Below are 18,473 nucleotides of genomic sequence, written 5' to 3' on the forward strand. Positions count from 1 at the left end.
CATCCTTCACCACCTCCCCACCCAGGTTCCGCTCTGGTGAGAGATACAGGGAGAAGGGCAGGCCACCCCCAAGGGAATGGGGAGGACAGTTCGAAGACCTGGGGTCCTTCCAGCTCTTCACATACGGCTGCTTGGCAGTGTGTTTCCAGGGACCTGGATTGAGGGCCAGCCTGGTGGGACCTGCTCAGCGACAGCCCAGCCAGCTGTCTCAGATGGCACTTCATAAACAAACAACGACTCTGTCCATTCCAGGCTGACATGGAGAGAGACCCTTCCGAAGGCAGTGCAGTGAGGGGCTCGGGCCTGGGATCCGAGAACTCCGAGTGCTGCCCAGGGCCTACTGCCCAGCAGCCGGCACCCTGGGAGCCTGGCTGGCGGAGGTCAGGGCTGGGGGTTTAGAGCTGAAGGCCTCCCAGGCTTCGTGAGCCAGGCTTTGTGAGGCTCCGGGCTCCCAGGCAGAGACCTCTGCTACACGGTGGGGTCTCACAGCTGGGAGAAGCTCCTGCCCTTTACAGCAGGAACCCCAGACGAGGCCTCCGAAAGTAGATCTGGAGGGAAAGGCTGCAAAGGCAGCCGCCCAGTGCGGTCCTCCTCTGCTCAGTATGGGCAGGCCGGAGAGGCCCAGCTGGCGTTCGAGCAATTCCATTCCCCCAACGGGGAGCTGGCTGGTTGCCAACCCTTGGAAGTGACGCGCATAAATCCTGCCTAACGGTCACCTCTAAGCTCCGGTCTGAGCGTTCAGGACAGCACAAACCTCTTCGGGGGCTCTGTTTTCCAGCTGTAGACCTTGCATGGGGTCTTGGAGGTCCCCTCGCTGGGGGAGCCAGGTGTGGTCGTTAAAGCAAATGCACTCTCCAGGTGGATCCCCGGCTGGAGAGGGACTGCGCGCGCAGAGTGGGGGCAACCCATGGCAACGGGAGTCATGGATGAGCCAATGAGAAACCAAACACACGTATCAGAAACCAATCAACGGCAAACACAAACAAAACACGGGAAAGCAGCAGCAAGCTCTTTGTGTAATAAATATTCCAAAGCGCACTTGGTTTCTTTCTTTTTTTTTTTTTTTTTTTTTTTTTCAAGTCAAATATAACAACCAATGTCCCAAACCCTGTTTTCAGCATTCAAAAGAGAGGAGCTGTTGCTATCAGCAGAACACCTGCAGCCAATCAAAGAAAAAAACCGTTTCCCACTAGCCGGCCAATCAAAATCCTTTTCCAGTTTAAGCAGCCAATCGGGCCTCTTCACATTCCTAAAAAGTGACCTAAATAAAGCACCAGATCTCGGAGAGCTTCCTGGGAAGCCATATACCGAGGCGCAAATTAAAAAAAAAAAAAAAAAAAGTCAGAAATAAAAATAAAAGGTTTCTGTTGGTCAAGATTTAAAAATAAAAGGGTTTCTTTCTGCAGCCAATCATGAGTCCGTCCCTTTAAGCCAATTGTAAGTGCACCACTGGTGACTCCCTCGATGTCAGCCCTGCTGAGTGACTGTGGGGTGGGGCTGGGGGTGTGGGGCCGGGGGAATCGGGAAGGTGATCTGCTGCCACTCAGCTGGCCGAGGTCCACACAGATCTCTTGGCCCTTGCCAGCTTCCAGGGTGTTCCAAGGGGTTCACCGCTACTGCCTCCGGTCCTCCGTCTCCGACCTGGAAAACGCCATCACCACATCCTCTGCACCTGCAGACCGGGGGAAAAGAACCGTTGGATGGGCCTCTGGCGTCGGGCTGCAGTCAGGACAATGCAAGTCGGCCGGGGCCCCTGTTTCAGCATTGGTCTGCCCTAGTGTGGTCCTTCCCAGTTCCCAGTGCTTCCAAGGCAGCCTGGCCAGGGGACATGCCAGCAGCCCCACTGGAGGGTGGCAGGGGGGCCGTCAGGGTGGGGCTCGGAGGCTTGCTCAAGGCTATGCCACCGACAGGGCTGCTGGTCCTAGAGCAGGGCTCTGCTCACATCCTTTGCTCCATGGTCGCCAAAGCCAGGGGCACTGGGAACCTCCGTCTTTCTTCTCCAGACTCGTGTCTTGATCCTGCTGCAGGTTCTTGCTCACTGGGACTTCTAATAGCCATCCCTCTTTGCCCAAACCCAGCACCTGCTCAAAGGCGCATAGCCGGGCCCATTTCCAGCCTGCAGTCGGCCTGGCTCCGACAGAGATAGATAATGGCCAGAATCTTTATTATTGTTATTTTTAATCATGGATTTGAGATTCTGGTCCAGGCACTCATGAAATCACTTCCTTTGTCTTGTTTTCCACAAGACAGTCTCTGACATGCAGCCAGAAAAGGCAAGGGGGGGGGAGGGAAAGAGCTTAAAATACTGACCTGCCGCAGCCACCAAAATTGCTCAGACAGGAAGAGGCTGCAGAGCAAGGTGAACTGACCAGCAGGTCCCGCCCCACTCCTGGGCCCTGCCCTCCTGGGGCCTACTGCTTTCTCCCCTTTTTCTTTTTCTTTCTTTCTTGCTTGCTTTCTCTTCTCTCTTTCTTTCTTTCAACATAGTATTTGTTTTTAAGCATTTTTTTAAAAAATTTTTAAGTAATCTCTACCCCCAATATGGGGCTCAAACTCACAACCTCGAGATCAAGTCGCTGCTCTACCGACTGAGCCGGCCAGGTGCCCCTCCCCTTTTTCTAAAGGACGGTTCTCGGTCATGCCCTGAACAAGAATCAGTGGCCTGTGGCCTCTCCGACATACTTCTCTTCTGTACCATTGGAGGGATTCCCCCCAGGAGGAGAGGATGGGAAGAGCAGACACAGGAAAGGCCACAGAAGAGGGAGCCAGTGTGCGTGGTGCATGGGAGAGTTTCTGGAGTCTGAAGCAGAGTCCGGGAAGGGCAGCATTTTGCCTGGCCAGCCCCAGCACAGTGTCGGTTGGCTTCCTCCACACTACAGGGGGGGCTCCCCCCCTTCCTTCCTAACTGTCCCACTATACCTGCAGCTGTGGGTGCTGCAGGAGGAGGGCTCACCCACAAGGACGTGACATCGCAGAGATGGCCTTCACTCTGGCCACCAGTGCACCAAGGTGCTGCCAAGGGAACCAAGCCCACCACTCACACCCCGATCTGCCTTGAGGGGTTCTGCTGTTGCCAGCACAACTTCCATTGCTGAACAGGGAAATAAGCGTCTAGAAAGAAGCTCAAGTTATCTGACTTCTTGGGATAGGGGCTCCTTTGCCTGGGAGGCCCTACAAATCCTTCCCTTGTCTTCTTGGGAACATTCTGTTCTCGCCTCAGTCCTAGGACCACGAAATATCACTGCAGGCAGAATTTTCCTAGCAACCACAGAATCCAAGATGACATCATACCCTGCATGGCAGCTGAGCTGGTTACCTACCAGATGCCGGCTCTTCCCGGGCAGGCCCTGCCTGCCCAGTGCACTCATCAGGAGGGGCTGGCGGGGGCTGGGAAAGGGGCGTGGTCAGGCACGAGCAGTGGCAGCCCACTTGCTTCTTTCCTTGCCTGCCTCGTGGGCTCTCTCACAGGGACCTTAGGCCTCTATACTGAGTTGCAGGCACAAAAATAGCACTGGCTACCCTAGGAGGGAATGGCGAGTCTGCAGGGGGAACGGGCCCAGGGGCTAGGACTCCCAGCACTGCAGTCTGCCTGGCCTGTGTACCTGGGCTACGCTCTGAGTTGGGGAAGGAAGTGACCTCCTCAAGGTCACACAGGGACTCTGACGCCTCCTCTTTAGCAAGACACCTGAAGCAGAAGGTTTGCTAGAGTCCCACTGCCGCCACAGTGCCAGCTGGTCTCCCGTCCCCGGCTGGGGTGGGGAAATTGGCAGCTTTCATTTTTAGAGCCTCCCACCCTGCCGCTGGGGCCGGGTGTGGAAGGGCCCACAGAGCTGCTGCCCATCCTGTGCCCTGCTCCGTTCCTGAAGGACCTGCTATTTTCCAGGCCTCACCAAGAGGGACAGGCCCTTGCAGAGCATTGTCTGACCTGTCCTTATCATCGGCTGGCTGGCTCTCGTCATTCCACGAGGGCCTGACCGGGAACCGTGCAGGCCTCTAGGCAAGGATGTTCCTTTCCTCTCTCCTCTTCTCCATGAAATTTGGCCCAACAGCCAAACAGGGAGGGTGAGCTGCTCAGTTAGCTGTTGTAATTGAGCTCTTAGAGCTTTAGAGCTGGGGGCCTCAGGTTGGTCCCCACGGTCCCTCCTTCTTTAAAGTCCAGTAAGTGGCGGCTCCCTTGGGTGCTCTCACTGCTGGCCATCACAAGGCTCAGAATGGGAAGGCCCAGCCCACTGCCTCCAGGCTGTCAGCCGATTTCCTATACCATTTTACAGACGGGGCTGTGTCCATCCCATTGTTAGCTTGGCTGGCCCTGTCTGGACTCGGGCTCAGAGCTTCCGTCCATCCCTTCCCACCTGATGCAGGTGAGCACGGGAGGGGAGAAGCTAAGCAGCCTTTCCTGTTCAACACTCTCTGACACACCGAGAGATAAAGATGGCCAAAACCAGATGAAGGCATCGTGAGAAAAGAGAACACACACCCGTCTCTCTTACGAATACAGATATTCATAATACCTGTGATATCGAAAAATACTCAACAAAGTCCTAGCAAACAATATGGCAATATACAAACAGGATTCCATACTCTGAACAAGTGAGATTTATCCCAGAAATGCAAGGGTGTTTTAACACCTGAAAATCAACTAATGTAACACAGACTATCGATAGGAAAAAAGGGAGAAAAACCATACAACTGTCTGAACAGGCACAGAAAACACATCTGACAGAATTCAACACCCCTTCATGGAAACACGCTCAACACACTAGTAATAGAAGGGAGGTTCCTCAATCTGATAAAGAGGATTTACTAAACACCCACAGCTGCTATCATACTTAATGGTGAGAGACTGGAAGTTTTTGCCGCTCAAGATTAGGAAGGAGGAAAGGATGTCCACTCCTGCCATTTCTATTCAACGTTGTGTTGAAAGTTCAATTCAGGGCAATTAGGCAAGAAAAAGAAATAAGAGGCATCCAAATTGGAAAGGGAAAGAAGTAAAACTGTATTTGAAGATGACATGGATCTTGTATACAGAAAATCCTAAGGAATCCACTAAAAAACTATTAGAACAAATAAAGTTGCAGGATACCAGATCAATACACAAACGCCATTTGTATTTCTATACATTAGCGATGAATGATCTGCAAATGAAACGAAGAAAACAATTTCATTTACAATAATATCAAAAATAATAAAACGCTTAGCAATAAATTTAACAAATGGAGTATGGAATTTGTATTCGGAAAAGTACAAAACATCACTGTGCAAAAACATCGTAGAAAGAAATTCGACACAACTGCTATCAAAATCCCAGGTGCGGGGCGCCTGGGTGGCACAGTGGTTAAGCGTCTGCCTTCGGCTCAGGGCGTGATCCTGGCGTTATGGGATCGAGCCTCACATCAGGCTCCTCCGCTATGAGCCTGCTTCTTCCTCTCCCACTCCCCCTGCTTGTGTTCCCTTTCTTGCTGGCTCTCTCTCTGTGTCAAATAAATAAATAAAATCTTTAAAAAAAACAACCCCCCCCAAATCCCAGGTACCTTTTTTGCAGAAATTGACAAGCTGCTCCTAAAATTTGTAGGGAAATGCAAAGAGTCCAGAACAGCCAAAATCATCTTGAGAAAGAAGAACAAAGTTGGACCCACACTTTTGGATTTTATATCTACTACAAAGCCACAGTAAACAAGACGTGGTGGGACTGGCGTACGGAGAGACGTGTAGGACGATGGAACAGAACAAAGAGTTCAGAAACAAACCCTCCCACTTAAGGTCAGTTAAGTTTTGACAAGGGTATCAAGACAATAGGGTGGGAAAGAAGTGAACAGATGGTTCTGGGACAACTGGATAGCCACATGACAAGGATGAAGTTGAACCCTTACCTTGCACCGTTATTTTAGAAATTAACTCAAAATGCACCAATGACCTACCTGCAAGTGCTAAGATTATAAAACTCTTACAAGAAAACACAGGAGTAAATCTTTATGACCTTGGGTTAGGACAGGATTTCTCAGATATGACACACTAAACACAAGCAATAAAGGAAAAAATAGATAAATTGGGCTTTCTCGAACTTAAAAACATTTATGCTTCAAAGGATACTACCAAAAAAGTGAAAAGGAGGTGCAGAGGCACCTGGATGGCTCAGTTGGAGAAGCATGTGACTCTTGATCTCAATGGTGGTGAGTTCAAGCCCCACGCTGGGTTTAGAGATTATATAAATAAATAAATAAATGTAAATAAATAAGCTTAAAAAAAGAAAAGCTTTAAAAAATAAAATTAAAATAAATTACAATGAGAAGACTTACTATTAAAAAAAAAAAAGTGGAAAGGCAAGCAACAGGCTGGGAGAAAATATTTGCAAGTCATATAATCTGGTAAGGGACCAGTACCCAGAATATACAAATAACACAACTTGATAATAATAAAAAGTCAACTCAATTTTTAAAATGGGCAAAGAACTTGAATAGAGATTTCTTCAAAGATATAAGAATGGTCAAGGAGCACGTGCAAAGATGCTCAACATCATTAGTCACTATGGAAATGCAAACCGAGGCTACAATGAGACACTTCACACCCACTAGGATGGCTGGAATCAGAAAGTGACAATGACAGGAGTTAGGGAGGAGGTGGAGAAGTTGGAACCCTCACACGCTGCTGGTGGAATGCCAAGCGGTGCGGTTCCCAAGCCCACTCCACCCTCAGCCTTCCCCACCTCGGTGACAGCACCTCCATCCTCTAGTTGCTCAAAAACCCGGGGTGGGGGTACTTCCTGATTCCCCACCCCCACCCCATCCTGTGCGCACACACTCTGCGTATAGCACACCAGCAAATGTTCCTGGCTCTATTTTTATTATTATTTTTTTAAAGATTTAATTTATTTGAGAGAGACAGAGAAAGAGAGAGAGATCGGGGAGGGGAAGAGGGAGAGAGAGAATCTCACGCAGGCTCCACAACCTAGCACGGAGCCCACGCGAGGCTCAATCTCACAACACTGAGACCACAACCCCAGCCAAAACCAAGAGTTAGACGCCCAACCGACTGGGCTACCCAGGGGCCCCTCTTATTTTTTTGAAACGCTTTTGTTTTCATTTTGTTTTAGTAATCTCTACACCCAACGTGGGGCTCAAACTTACAACACTGAGATTAAGCTCAGCAGAGCCCAACACAGGCTCAATCCCATGACCCCAAGGTCACGACCTGAGCCGAAATCAAGAGTTGGATGCGCCGCCACTGGTGAGCAAGCCACCCAGGTGCCCCTGACTCTACTTTAAAACGATATCCTGAATACATCACTGTTTCCCCTATGACCACCCAGTCCGGGCTCCCACATCCCTCACTAGCTCCCTGTAAACCCTTTTCCTGGATCTCCCCACTCTGGCCGCTGATTGTCCATTCTCCACACAGCAGTCAGAAAGAAGCTCTTAAAAACATAAGTCAGACCCTGACACTCCTTTGCTCAAAACTCTCCAAAGGCTTCTTAAGGCAAGATTTCTCATCACACTCAAAGTAAACTCCAAACCCCACACCTGGCCTGCAAGACCCGACATGCTCTGGCTTCTGGCAGCCTCTTCACCTCCTTTAATACATACCCCTCTCCTCACTCCACTCCATCGCCACGGGCCTCCTGGGCTCTGTGTCCTTCAGGCACAAGTAACTTGTACCTCAGGACCTTTGCACTTGCTGCTTCCTTTGCCTCAGTGCTCTTCCCCAAGTTCATGTCACAGCTCTTGCACTTCATGCCAGTGCCTGGGCAAAATCAGCTCCTCAGGCCCTCCCGGACCACAGCTTCTAAAACAGTGCCCTGTGTCAGTGACCCACAGAGCTATATATTGCCGTGATCTGATTCCCTACCAGAAAGCACGATCCACGTAATCAAGGACTTTATGTTGTTCAGTCCCATATTCGCAGCACCTGGGGGAGTTCCTGGGACACAGGTTGAATCCTCATTTTATAGATGAGGAGCCTGAAGCTCAGAGGGTCGAAGCTCCTCGGTGTGTCAGTGGCACAGGGAGGACCCCGACCTAGACCCTGAAATCCATGTCTTCACCACCACCACACGGCGCTGTTTCTCCTCAGGAGGAGGCAGGAACTGACCTGCTCCGGTCACCCAGAGCACCGTGGTGGCTCAGGCTTCCCAGCAGAGACCAGACCCATCCCTCTGCCCCTATCAGAATGGAACCAAGACCCAGGATTTAAAAAACACCACCAAAACAGCTCTGGGATAGTTGGAGAGAATTCGGCGTGGAGCCCAGAGCAGCATCCCGGGAGGACCCCTGAGCCCAGACCCCTCCCTCCTGCCCCCAACTCCCCCGCCCTGACCTAGAGATCTGCCAGATGTCTCCCTAGTCCCATGGTTCACCTACTATGGCAACAGGGCCAAGGCGCTGGTGAGAACACAGCTCTCTGAACCAGGGCAGGGCACCCATCCCACGCCCAATGCCAGCTTTGCCCCTTTAACAGAGTCCAGTCAAGTGACTGGGCAGAGAAAAATGACAACTATGCAGGAGCTTAGAAAAGAGAAGCCGGCCCCCCGCCGGGGGCGGGAGACAGACAATGGGCTCTCTGGTCTGTCTGCAAGCTCAGGATGAATTCACAGCCGCAGAAAGCCCAGAACAGGCTCCACACACCAGCACCGGCACCACCCACAGCCATGTCCCGGCTTACGGAGGCACCTGCACCCAGCCCTCAAGAAGTGAGGCTCCCTACAGGGGGCTGGGGGCAGGGGGCCCAGGGCAGCATGGTATGGAGAACGCCCCAGGGGCACACAGACAAGCCCCAGCATCTGGAGAATCTCTCTCGTTATTGGAGGCTCTAACATAAAGTCTTTCAAAGGTCTTTTCATCAATACATAAGCACCTCAGTATGTTTCCTGAATTGCCAGAACACTCTCCCATCAGCCATCTGTTTCCAGGCAGCTCAGTGATCATGGATGACAAAGAACAGGAAAGAGGAGCCTGGAGGTAGCCACAGCCCGGAGGCCGATGTGGAGAGGGTACACGTGGCCTGTTGCACAAACCCGTTTGGAGAAATCCTAGCAGAGCCCTTCACCCTTTTCCAGGAAAGGCGGAGCTTGGTCTTGGAAATGCACAGACCCTACCACGCAAGCTTCGGGCTGACAAGGACTGCTCCGGACCCCACCCTCCCACTCCAGAAGGGACCCTGCCCAGCGAGAGGCAGGCATGGGGGAAGGAAGGGACCAGGCCTCCTAGGCAGCTATGACACACTGACCATGCAGTTCCTGCCTGCGTTGCACCAAAGCGCCTGGCTGCAGGGGAACAGACGGACCCAGGGAGCTCTTCCAGCTCTGGAGGCTGCAAAGGCCACCTCGGAAGCAGCACTCACAGGTGGACGGGGAGGGGAGACAGCTCTTAGGGCAGACCCTGCCTAGAAATCGACACATGGTATGGAAAGCCTGGTCCAGCTCCCAAAGGCGGCCAGCCCCCGGGCCCCACGGTCCAGGACACAGCCCTGCACAGGTGTCACTGGAGTGAAGGGGGAGTCCCAGGAACAGCATCAGTCACTGGTGGGGGTGTCCCCATCACCCAACTTGGAGCGGTGAGCTCTTGCAGGCCCTGCCTCTCACAACCGAGGGGTGGGCTCTGAAGGCAGCAAGGCTCTCTGAAACCCCTGCGTCCCTCGCTGGCCGGAGCCTCCTAGGACTAGTCCAGTAGTCCTTCAAATCTCCATGGCTGCTGGAAGCCAGAGACAACAAAGGAAGCTCACTTTGGCTAAGGGCTTCCAAACAGTCCCAGGCGTCTGACCTGCCAAACCCTGGCCATCCTCCATGCACACGGCTGACAGGCTGGAGAGGAAGCATGACCACACGCTGCAGAGCGTCCAGGGTAACTCCCATCTCCCGGTCTGCCCCTTCTCTGACCAAAGCTCTTCAGTTGCAATACTTCCTCCAAGCCCCAGGAGCCTGCTGTCGATACGGCGGGGTCTGCTCCCTAGCTACCCCAAGCGGCGTGGCTCAGCTACGAGCTCCGGGGAGATGAGCCAGGCAGCCAGGCTTCTGGAAAAACAGGTCCCAGACCCTCCTCCACGGGGACAGTTTCCATGGGGATGAGGCGCCAGCGCCACCCTGGACGAGGCCTCCTCGCAGACGAAGCCGCTGGGTGGCACACGCTGTTTTTAGCAGCCACGGCCCCGCAGCCCGGAGGTTCTATACATCTCAGCGCTGATGCCTCAAGTTCCCAAGGGATGGCTTTTACCTAGAGACAGCAGGACGCTGGTTGCCATGGGGACAGCGGTCACAGATCCACCAAGGTCTCAGCAGCCAAACCAGGCTCCGGGCTCGGGGGCGCCTCCTGGGCTCCGGGCTGACAGTCGCAGCACCAGGCACTCCGGCGGCCAGGTGAGCACGCGGCACCAGACATGGGACGGGCTCCTGGCAGAGGCGCTGGGCCGCCTGACCAGCCAGCAAGGGCCTCCCTGGGCTTAGGGGCCCTCAGGGGACACTGGCACCCCAGCAGCTGGGCCTGGGTCTGACCCTGCCCACCTGAGCAACCTGTCCGCACACCTACCTCCATTTTCTCATCTGTGAAACTTGACAAGTCCCACCTGGCCCACCCATGTGACCAGCCAGGATGACGTCTGCAGCAGAAAGCATCATAAACAGCTTCTGGTGGGGGGGGGGGTGTCACAACTTGGAGTTCTAGTATGCCTGTTCTGTTCTAGTCCCAGACAAGCTCCCTCAAACCCACCTCGTGCCCTCCCACCCCCCACTGAGCCCAACACACATACCCCCTACCTCTGGGCTTGTTTTCCCAGTGAGGTACTTGTTTTCCTCAAATTCTTCGGTCCCCCCAAAAATGTAAGCTCTCTTAGACCAGAGAGCTTGGCTGTATGCAGAAAGGACAGAATCCGGGAGGAGTGGGTGTAAGGGGTCAGGACTGACCAGGTCTTCATCTAAAGCCCTGGTATATTCTCAAATTCTAGTGGGTATCAGAATCACCCTGGGGGGGGGGTTATTTCAAATGCAGATTCCCAGGCTCACCTGGCAGGCATTCTGATTCAGTAGAGCTGGGGTGGGGCCCAGGAGTCTGCATTTTTAACAAATACACTCGGTGATTCAGGGGTCGTGGTCTGTGGCCCGTACGCCGAGAAAGCAATGCTACAGACAGTCCCTTGACCCCCACCCCACCCCTGAGCTGATGTCCCTTGTCCAGCAGCATTCTGAAAGAGACCTCTCCTCCCACTTCCATTTCCTCACTGATCCCAGGCCCACGGCAATCTGGCTCCCAGCCAGGGCTCCGCAGAAACTGTTTTAGTAAAGTTGCCACTGACCCTTTCATGACAAGCCCGGGGGACCCTGACAATGACCCTGCTGCCCCTCCCCTGCTTCCGGAGCTGCACCACGTTCCCCACTGCCCTCACGGCTGTGCTCACTGGGCTCCGTCCTCCCCTCACTCTGCCTGCTCTCCCTGTGTGACCTCCCTTGACTCTCCGCCTCCCCCTGGCCATACCCTTCACCTGCTCCCACCTTGACCCTGAGCTCTGACCTGGCTCCCACCCCTGCCAGACACCCCCAGGCACCTCCCCCTCGGAGCTCCCCTTCCTGCCTCTCCACCACAGCTACTCAGATCCGGTGGCTCTGGAGCTGGGCCACTGGGCCCTGGGTCTCAAACCCCAACCCCACCTGTTCACGTTGCCTGCAGGTCCTCAGTCTTAAATGTCCTGCCTCTGAAAAATATCTGCATCGCCTCCCATGTGGTGGAAGGTCACTGTGACCTTCCAGCTATCGCCCTGCCTTACTCTGTGTCCTGTGACCTCTCCCCAGCACTCACCCTAAACGGATGACAATCTGACCTAGCCATCCCCCTCTTTGGATCCATGGGGACCCCTTGCAGTCCTCAGGATGAACTCTGTCCAGAGCCCATGTGCCTTCCCAGCCACTCACCACCCACCTGGCCACCCCACACCCGTCTCTTGGGGGGACACGAAGACGCCCAACACTCACGCTGGGCAGGCTCCAGAGGCTTCCTCCGATTTCCCCCCCACTCACATTCCCACACATCCATCAGGACTCCGGCAATTCTGGGTGGGTTTCCCTTCCCTCAGGATGAGTCATACTGCGATCTGTGCATTTGTTCGTGCGTCTGTCTGCCCTGCTGGACTGGCAGCTCGAGGGCGGGGGCTGTCACCTGGCACCATGCCCGGCCCATGGACTGATGGGCCAAAAGGGAGCAACACTGTCCCATCCGCGCTGGACTGAGCAGCCCCTTGACGCCCCGCTCCAAGACAGAGGCCTGCCTTTGATGGGGTGTTGGGAGGTCAGTGCAGTCCTGCAGGAGGGCTTTGAGGACTCTGAGGCCCTTGATCTGGCTCTATGCACTAGAACCCACTAGGCTGGGTAAAGAAGGGTCAAAGCAGCCCTTCCCAGGCCGGGACCAGAGGCTGGAAGGGGCAACCGGCCCTGCATTTCAGCACACCCCTGACCTGGTCTTGCGATGCTTTTTTCTTTTTCTGTGACCTGGGTTATCACATACCCAATCCTTCTGATTGACTTTTCAGTCTGATTCAATGTGTATGATCTTTTTGGTTCACTGTTATTATTACTAGGTTACAGGTAATTCTCATCTAAGTGTTGATTAAAGTTAAAAAAAAAAAAATCATCTTCCCGCCCCATAGACTGGAATTCTCCCGAGGCCTGACTGCCATTTCAGTCCAGAGTTTGTCATCGCCAGGAGCCTCTGGGAGAAGCCTTGGAGCCCCACCTGGGGGACGAGAGGACACAGAACCCCCAGCAGATGGTCCCCGCTCTTACAGGACTCACCTCCCGGAGGCCCGGTCCGCACAAGTACTCAGGAAACTCAAGCTCAGGGCCAGAAGCTGGCCTAGGGGCTAAGTGTGTCACTGAGAACACAGCACAGATTTGGGTCCCAAAGGGCACAGCAGCTACACTGCAGGAAAGGTCACAGGGAGCTGCAGAGAGAAAGGAGGGGCACAGGCTGACCCCGGAAGGAGTCCAAGAGGGCTCCGTGGAGGCAGTGAAAGAGCGGAAGCCGCGGGGGTGGGAGAGCGCTCCAGGAAGAAGGCTGGCTGGGAATGGGGCCCATGATGCCAGCACCTCACCAGGGGCGCTGAGAGGGCCACGAAGGGGGGCATGAGTCGAGGAGGGCACTCCCTTGGTCAACCGTGAAGCCCGCGTGGTGGCGGGCCCTCCCCCAGAGTTGCTGGCTTCCTGCGGGTTTGCCTGTGACCACAACTATTTTAACAAGGTTCCCAGTGTAACCCTGAGACCAAATGACCTATTTTAGGCTCTCTGGCAGCATACCCTGAGCAGCAGCTCTGGCTTCCAGGCGGGAAAGCCAGAAGAGCCCTGGGACAGCCCAGCTGGCTCCAGGCTGGGGACCTTCCCTGGAAAGTCTCTTGGAGAAAGAGTATGATCAGACAGAGGCTGGAACAGCCCTGAGCAGCGGCTGTGCCAGCACTGTGGCTCCCACGGCCAAGGCGGGCGGGGGGGGGGACGGCCGACGAAGGGATGTCCTGGGAGGCCCCGGGGCAGGGAAGGGACAGAAGCTTCCTTCACAAAATGGGCCCCGTCTAGACCAGACAAGCACCTATCCACGGCACCGCACAAGGACGAGAGTTCTGTAGACACCTTGTCACAGGGAGGCTTGGCAGAGTGCCAGTGGGGGCCGGGGCCTGGCCCTCGCTGGGCGTCCCATCCCCTCAACAGAGCGCTCAGAGAACCAGCACATTCAAAGGCACCTCGGGTGAAGGGCCCGGGATTAAAAGGCAGCGAAAAACTCCAAATGTTTTCTGCACCTTCCTGAAATACATTATCGCCTAAATCACGCCTGTTGCTCAGATAGAACAGCCCTGCTCAAACACGCACAGGACCTGAAAGCTACTCCTAGAATTCATCTTAAAAGAGGTGCTGAAGTGTGAGGATGGGTGCTCGGCGCCCACCTGCCCTCGCGGCTCTGCGGCCCAGCGCCGACTAACCCTCTCCAGGCCTGTCTTCTCCTCTTGAAGGCGGGGCCGCGACAGCACCTGCCTCACAGGACTGCTGTGGGGACTCACCGGGGTCACTCCTGTGTGCGGCTTGACAACGAAGCCGGTACACAGGAGGAGCTCAACCAATGTTTGCTGTCACTGTAATTAGTAGCAAAAATGAGAAAGAAAAATCCAATGGGAAAGGATTGGTCAACGAAGTATACCACAGCCAGCTGGCTGCACGTCATGCGATCGCTAAAATGTTTTCCTGAAAATTGTTTGAAAATACTATAAAATTATTGGGGTGCCTGGATGGCTTAGTCGGTGAAGCGTCTGCCTTCAGCTCAGGTCATGATCCCAGGGTCCTGAGTTCAAGCCCCGCATCGGGCTCCCTGCTCAGCAGCAAGCCTGTTTCTCCCTCCCCCTCAGCCCCTTGCTCGTACTCTCTCTAAGGCTCTCTATCTCAAATAAATAAACAAAATATTTTAGAAAATACTATAAAACTATCATAAGTAAAACGTGGATGTTAAAATGGATATTAAAATGTTCATACTGTATGGTCCCAAATTTATGATGTAAATACACGCCTATTTTTTTTTTTAAAGATTTTATTTATTTGTCAGAGAGAGAGAGAGAGAGCGCGCGAGTGCGAAAGCAAGCACACAAGCAGGGGGAGCAGCAGACTCCCCGCTGAGCAAAGAGCCCGATGTGAGGCTCGATTCCAGGACCCTGGGATTATGACCTGAGCCCAAGGTAGATGCTTAACTGACTGAGCCACCCAGGCGCCCAATACGAGCCTATTTTTAAAAGGCTGATGGGAACTTGAGCAGGAGGTGATAGAGCTTGCAGCCTTGTGGTCGGATTCAATCCTTCCAGCTTTTCTGCTGCTTCTCCCTTTCTCCGCTTTCTACAATGACTGTGCATTATTTTATAACCAGGAAAAAAGATCAATATGTGTTATGGAGAGAGTAGCACCAGCGATAAGAAAGGAATGAACTCAGCATTCTGTCGAGCCTGCTTTTTGGAAGCTACAGCTCTCGACCCCCACGCTTCCAGCTGGCTTTCTCAGCACTGCGACCTTCCCAGAGCGGTACTGATCTCCTCTGGCTCAGAGTCAGCCCTGCCCGCCTGTTGGGTCTGCTTGGCCACTCCCGGGGAGCAGGAGACAGTGCTCAGAGAATTGGCTCCACGTTCTTGCCTTTCTGGGGGACAGTGGCCCCTCAGGCCCACAGCCTGGTCCATTCATTTGTCCAAGCATGCCCTGGGGCTTAAGGGGGCCCAGCCCCAGAAATACAAAGGGGGAAAGCCACAGTCCCAAGCTGAAGGGGCTCAGAGTTGCTCAAGAGACGGACCAGGAGACGGTGTGGGGAGAAGCACAGGTGGGGTGCACGTGTGTGATGGTAATCACAGGAGGGCCTGGCCCAGCCTGTGAGAGGTAGGGGAAGGCTGGGGGTCAGGGCTGAGCTCCCGGCAGCCCAGATGTAAATGCAAAGGCACAATGGCCAGCCAGCCCGAGATAGGAGCTGAAAGCCATTCGCTATGGCTGTTAACGATGCATGAAGTCACGTGTCAGGGGGTCTTGCTTATCACGCTAGGGGGCTGGATTTCAATCGCAAGGCAGTAAGGAGCCACTGAAAGATTTTAAGTAGGGGAAAGACCTGCTGAGGTAGGGTAGGAAGTGCACTGGAGGGGTGTGGTGGGAAGTCAAGATGCCAGAACTGTCTGCAGGGATCAAGACAAAAATGAATATGGCTCTGAACAAAATGAGGCTTCAAACCAAGATGGAGAAGACAGGGCAGATCTGAGGAGCACTAAGACAGAAGAATCACAAGGACTTGGTAACTTACTAGACACTCGGGTCTTCAAAGAGGAGTCCCCGGCGCACTGGGCATTTGGTGATACATCCACCGCTGAGAATACAGGCAGAAGAATAGGTTCGTGGGGATAGAGCACGAATCTGGATCTGAGTGTGGGTTGTCTGTGGCAAGATGGTCGGGAGGGAGGTGCATGTAAAGTTCTGGGGGGTCAGGAGAGGGTCTGGGCTGAGGGTGTATATTTGGAGGGCGTTGACCAGAGCAGGTGAGACCCCCCAGGGGAAGGTGTGACAGAAGGGAGGGCAGAACATGGAAAGCATCAGTGTGGTGTGGGAAAAGGAGTGCTCAGGGACAGTGAGCAGAGGGGGCAGAAGATGAGCTGCAGGGGATGGAGAGACAGAGAGAGAGGTGAGAGAGGTGTATCACAGAGGACAAGGGAGGGGAAGGAGGGCTTCCAGAAGGAGGCCATCATGGGAGGTTTCAGCCCAGCAGAGGCCAGGCAGGCCTAAGGCTCAGCGCTGGTTAGGGAGCCCCTACGGTGCAGGCCCACGCAGCACGGTGTCCGGCACGTGCCCGGACCCAGCAGATACTGCACAGGATCACACTTCACTGAGGGAAGACCGGGAGGCCTGGGCGTGGGGCGAGGGATGCCCAGCCCCCTCTCCTTCCTGGGGCTAGGGAGGGCCAGCAGCGCTCCCTGTACCAGACCCCTCCAGCCACAGAGGGGAAGCGTGTGTGAGTCTAATGATGGCAGACCAATGCCAAGCTCTGTCCTGTTGGTGGCTGGTCTCAGGACCCCACTGAGGACAGTGCTGGGCATTTGCTGAGACACAGTGCCACCTTGTGGCAGGAGGTGCTCACACCAGATTTCTGCCAGACTCACGCACCACGCTGACTGCTCTTAGGCCTTTGGGGGGCGCGGTTTCTTATGCTGGGATCCCATGCACTGGAAGCAATGATCCGGGACTTTTACCAGTTGGACAGCACCCGAATCCCTGCCAGCAGCATCCCTGTGGCATCAACTAACAGGTCCTGCCAACAGAGAAGGTGGGCAGGCTAGGAAGTTAGCCAAGCCCCATTTGGCCCCACTGTATGGGCAGAGACACAGGGTCCTGTTCTCAGGGTTGTGCCCCCAGAACGGGACAGACTTACTGACTGCTGTTTTGTTGTGCATTTGTGCGTTCGTCTGTAGGGTCCTTACGCACACAAAACTAATGCCAAGATCATGAAGCTCTTCCAGGCACGGCTGCCCATTCGCCTCCTACTCAGTACACAGGAATCCTCAGGACTTTCTGCAGCAGCGTGTCTTCCTGCGTGGTTCAGCTTGGGGTGGCTGTGGGAACCCGGGGTAGCAGGCAGGGTTCCCCAACAGCAGGGAACCACACCAGCCACCAGCTGGGTCCTGGTGCAGCTCCAGAAGCCTGCTCCCTGGGGAGATGTATCTGAGGCCTGCCTGGCTGTCCCATGGACACCCCACAACTAGGAGGGCCCAGATTCTGGGGCCACACCCACATGCCCACGGCTTACTTCTGACTGCTCAGCAGTTTCAGGCCAGGTGAGGTTATCATGACCTTAACTCCACACAGTTCATTTTTATTCTCAACTGCTGGTTTAGCTAGGTGAGAGACAGAATTCTCTTAATGCTTTTTTAAACTTCCCCTTATTACAAAATAAATGCATGTTAAATGTTAAAATATTAGTTTTCCAAAAACAGGTGACTTGGAAAGTTAAAGTCCCTTATATAGTTCTACTCTCTATTAAAATTTCCTATTAACAGCCTGCTCTATGTTCTTTCAGCTTGTTTTCCTATACACATACATGTGTGAGTGTGTGTGTGTTTGTGGGGGTGTTTTCTACAATGACATACAGTTCTACAACTTACTATGATTTTTTTCCTTTAAGAGCATCCTACTAGAGGCATCCTTATCACCCAGCCCCAATTCTGGTTAATTCAGTGACTTAAAATTGGGGTGGGAGAAAAGGCAATGTTCTAGGGACACAGGAGCTTGAGGGTTTCAGGGAGATATGGTTCAGGAGCCTGGGGAGTGAGGGGGGGGGCCATGCTGGAAACCCAGACCAGCCGTGGATGAGAAAGGGTCTCTCCCGGGAACAAAACCCCAGGAGGGGTGGACTCCACCCCTGGCAGTACCGTCGGTACAGAACAGGCTGCGGCAGGAGCGTGACCCAGGCAGGCTGTGCTTGGTGAGTGCCTGTCCCGGGAGCTGCAGGAGCCATGGGGACGCCCTGTACGTTTCTGCTGAGTTGGGTGCACAGGCCAGGTGACAGCCGGCGTCAGAGCTGGGGAGCCGGGCCCTGCGCCAGGGCTGAGGCCTGTGATCTCCAGGAGAGCAAGGACAGCTTCAAGACAAGCGGCCTCGAGTGCTACCTACACCTGCTCTCCTCCTGGGCCCCACGGATCAGCCACACGCCCCTCAGCGCTCCGACGCTGGAAGCCAGCTCACATCGGACGCCCCGCAGGCCAGGCCGCGCTGTTTCATGGCCAATAACGCCAACGAGGAGAAAAATAAAAGGAAAGGACTAGATGGATGTGCCGGTGAGGACACTGCGGGCTCCAGGGTCAGAGTAAGCCTTCCAGGATGGGAAAGCCCATAAGTGCCCAGCCTCCCGCTGCTCCAGGACAGACCGTGACGAGCCCTGCCCTGGAGCCGGGCAGCAGGTCGTGCATCCCGAGCCCTCCGGTGACAGGCTATACGACCAGGGCGACCC

General features: G+C 54.2%; 1 protein-coding gene across 3 annotated transcripts in view; it reads right to left on the reverse strand.

Moving 5' to 3' along the window:
- Positions 1-1,039: 1,039 nt before the first annotated feature.
- CTNNBIP1 (catenin beta interacting protein 1) overlaps positions 1,040-18,473 on the reverse strand; it is a 37,246-nt gene continuing 19,812 nt past the window's right edge. For all 3 annotated transcript variants that reach the window (XM_034671183.1, XM_034671184.1, XM_019799089.2), the window contains exon 5: positions 1,040-1,672. In XM_034671183.1, the coding sequence (XP_034527074.1) occupies positions 1,614-1,672 (59 nt within the window). In that variant the 3' untranslated portion in view covers positions 1,040-1,613. The remainder of the gene's footprint in view (positions 1,673-18,473) is intronic.

This window comes from Ailuropoda melanoleuca, chromosome 11, assembly GCF_002007445.2.
Source record: "Ailuropoda melanoleuca isolate Jingjing chromosome 11, ASM200744v2, whole genome shotgun sequence".
Taxonomy (NCBI): domain Eukaryota; kingdom Metazoa; phylum Chordata; class Mammalia; order Carnivora; family Ursidae; genus Ailuropoda; species Ailuropoda melanoleuca.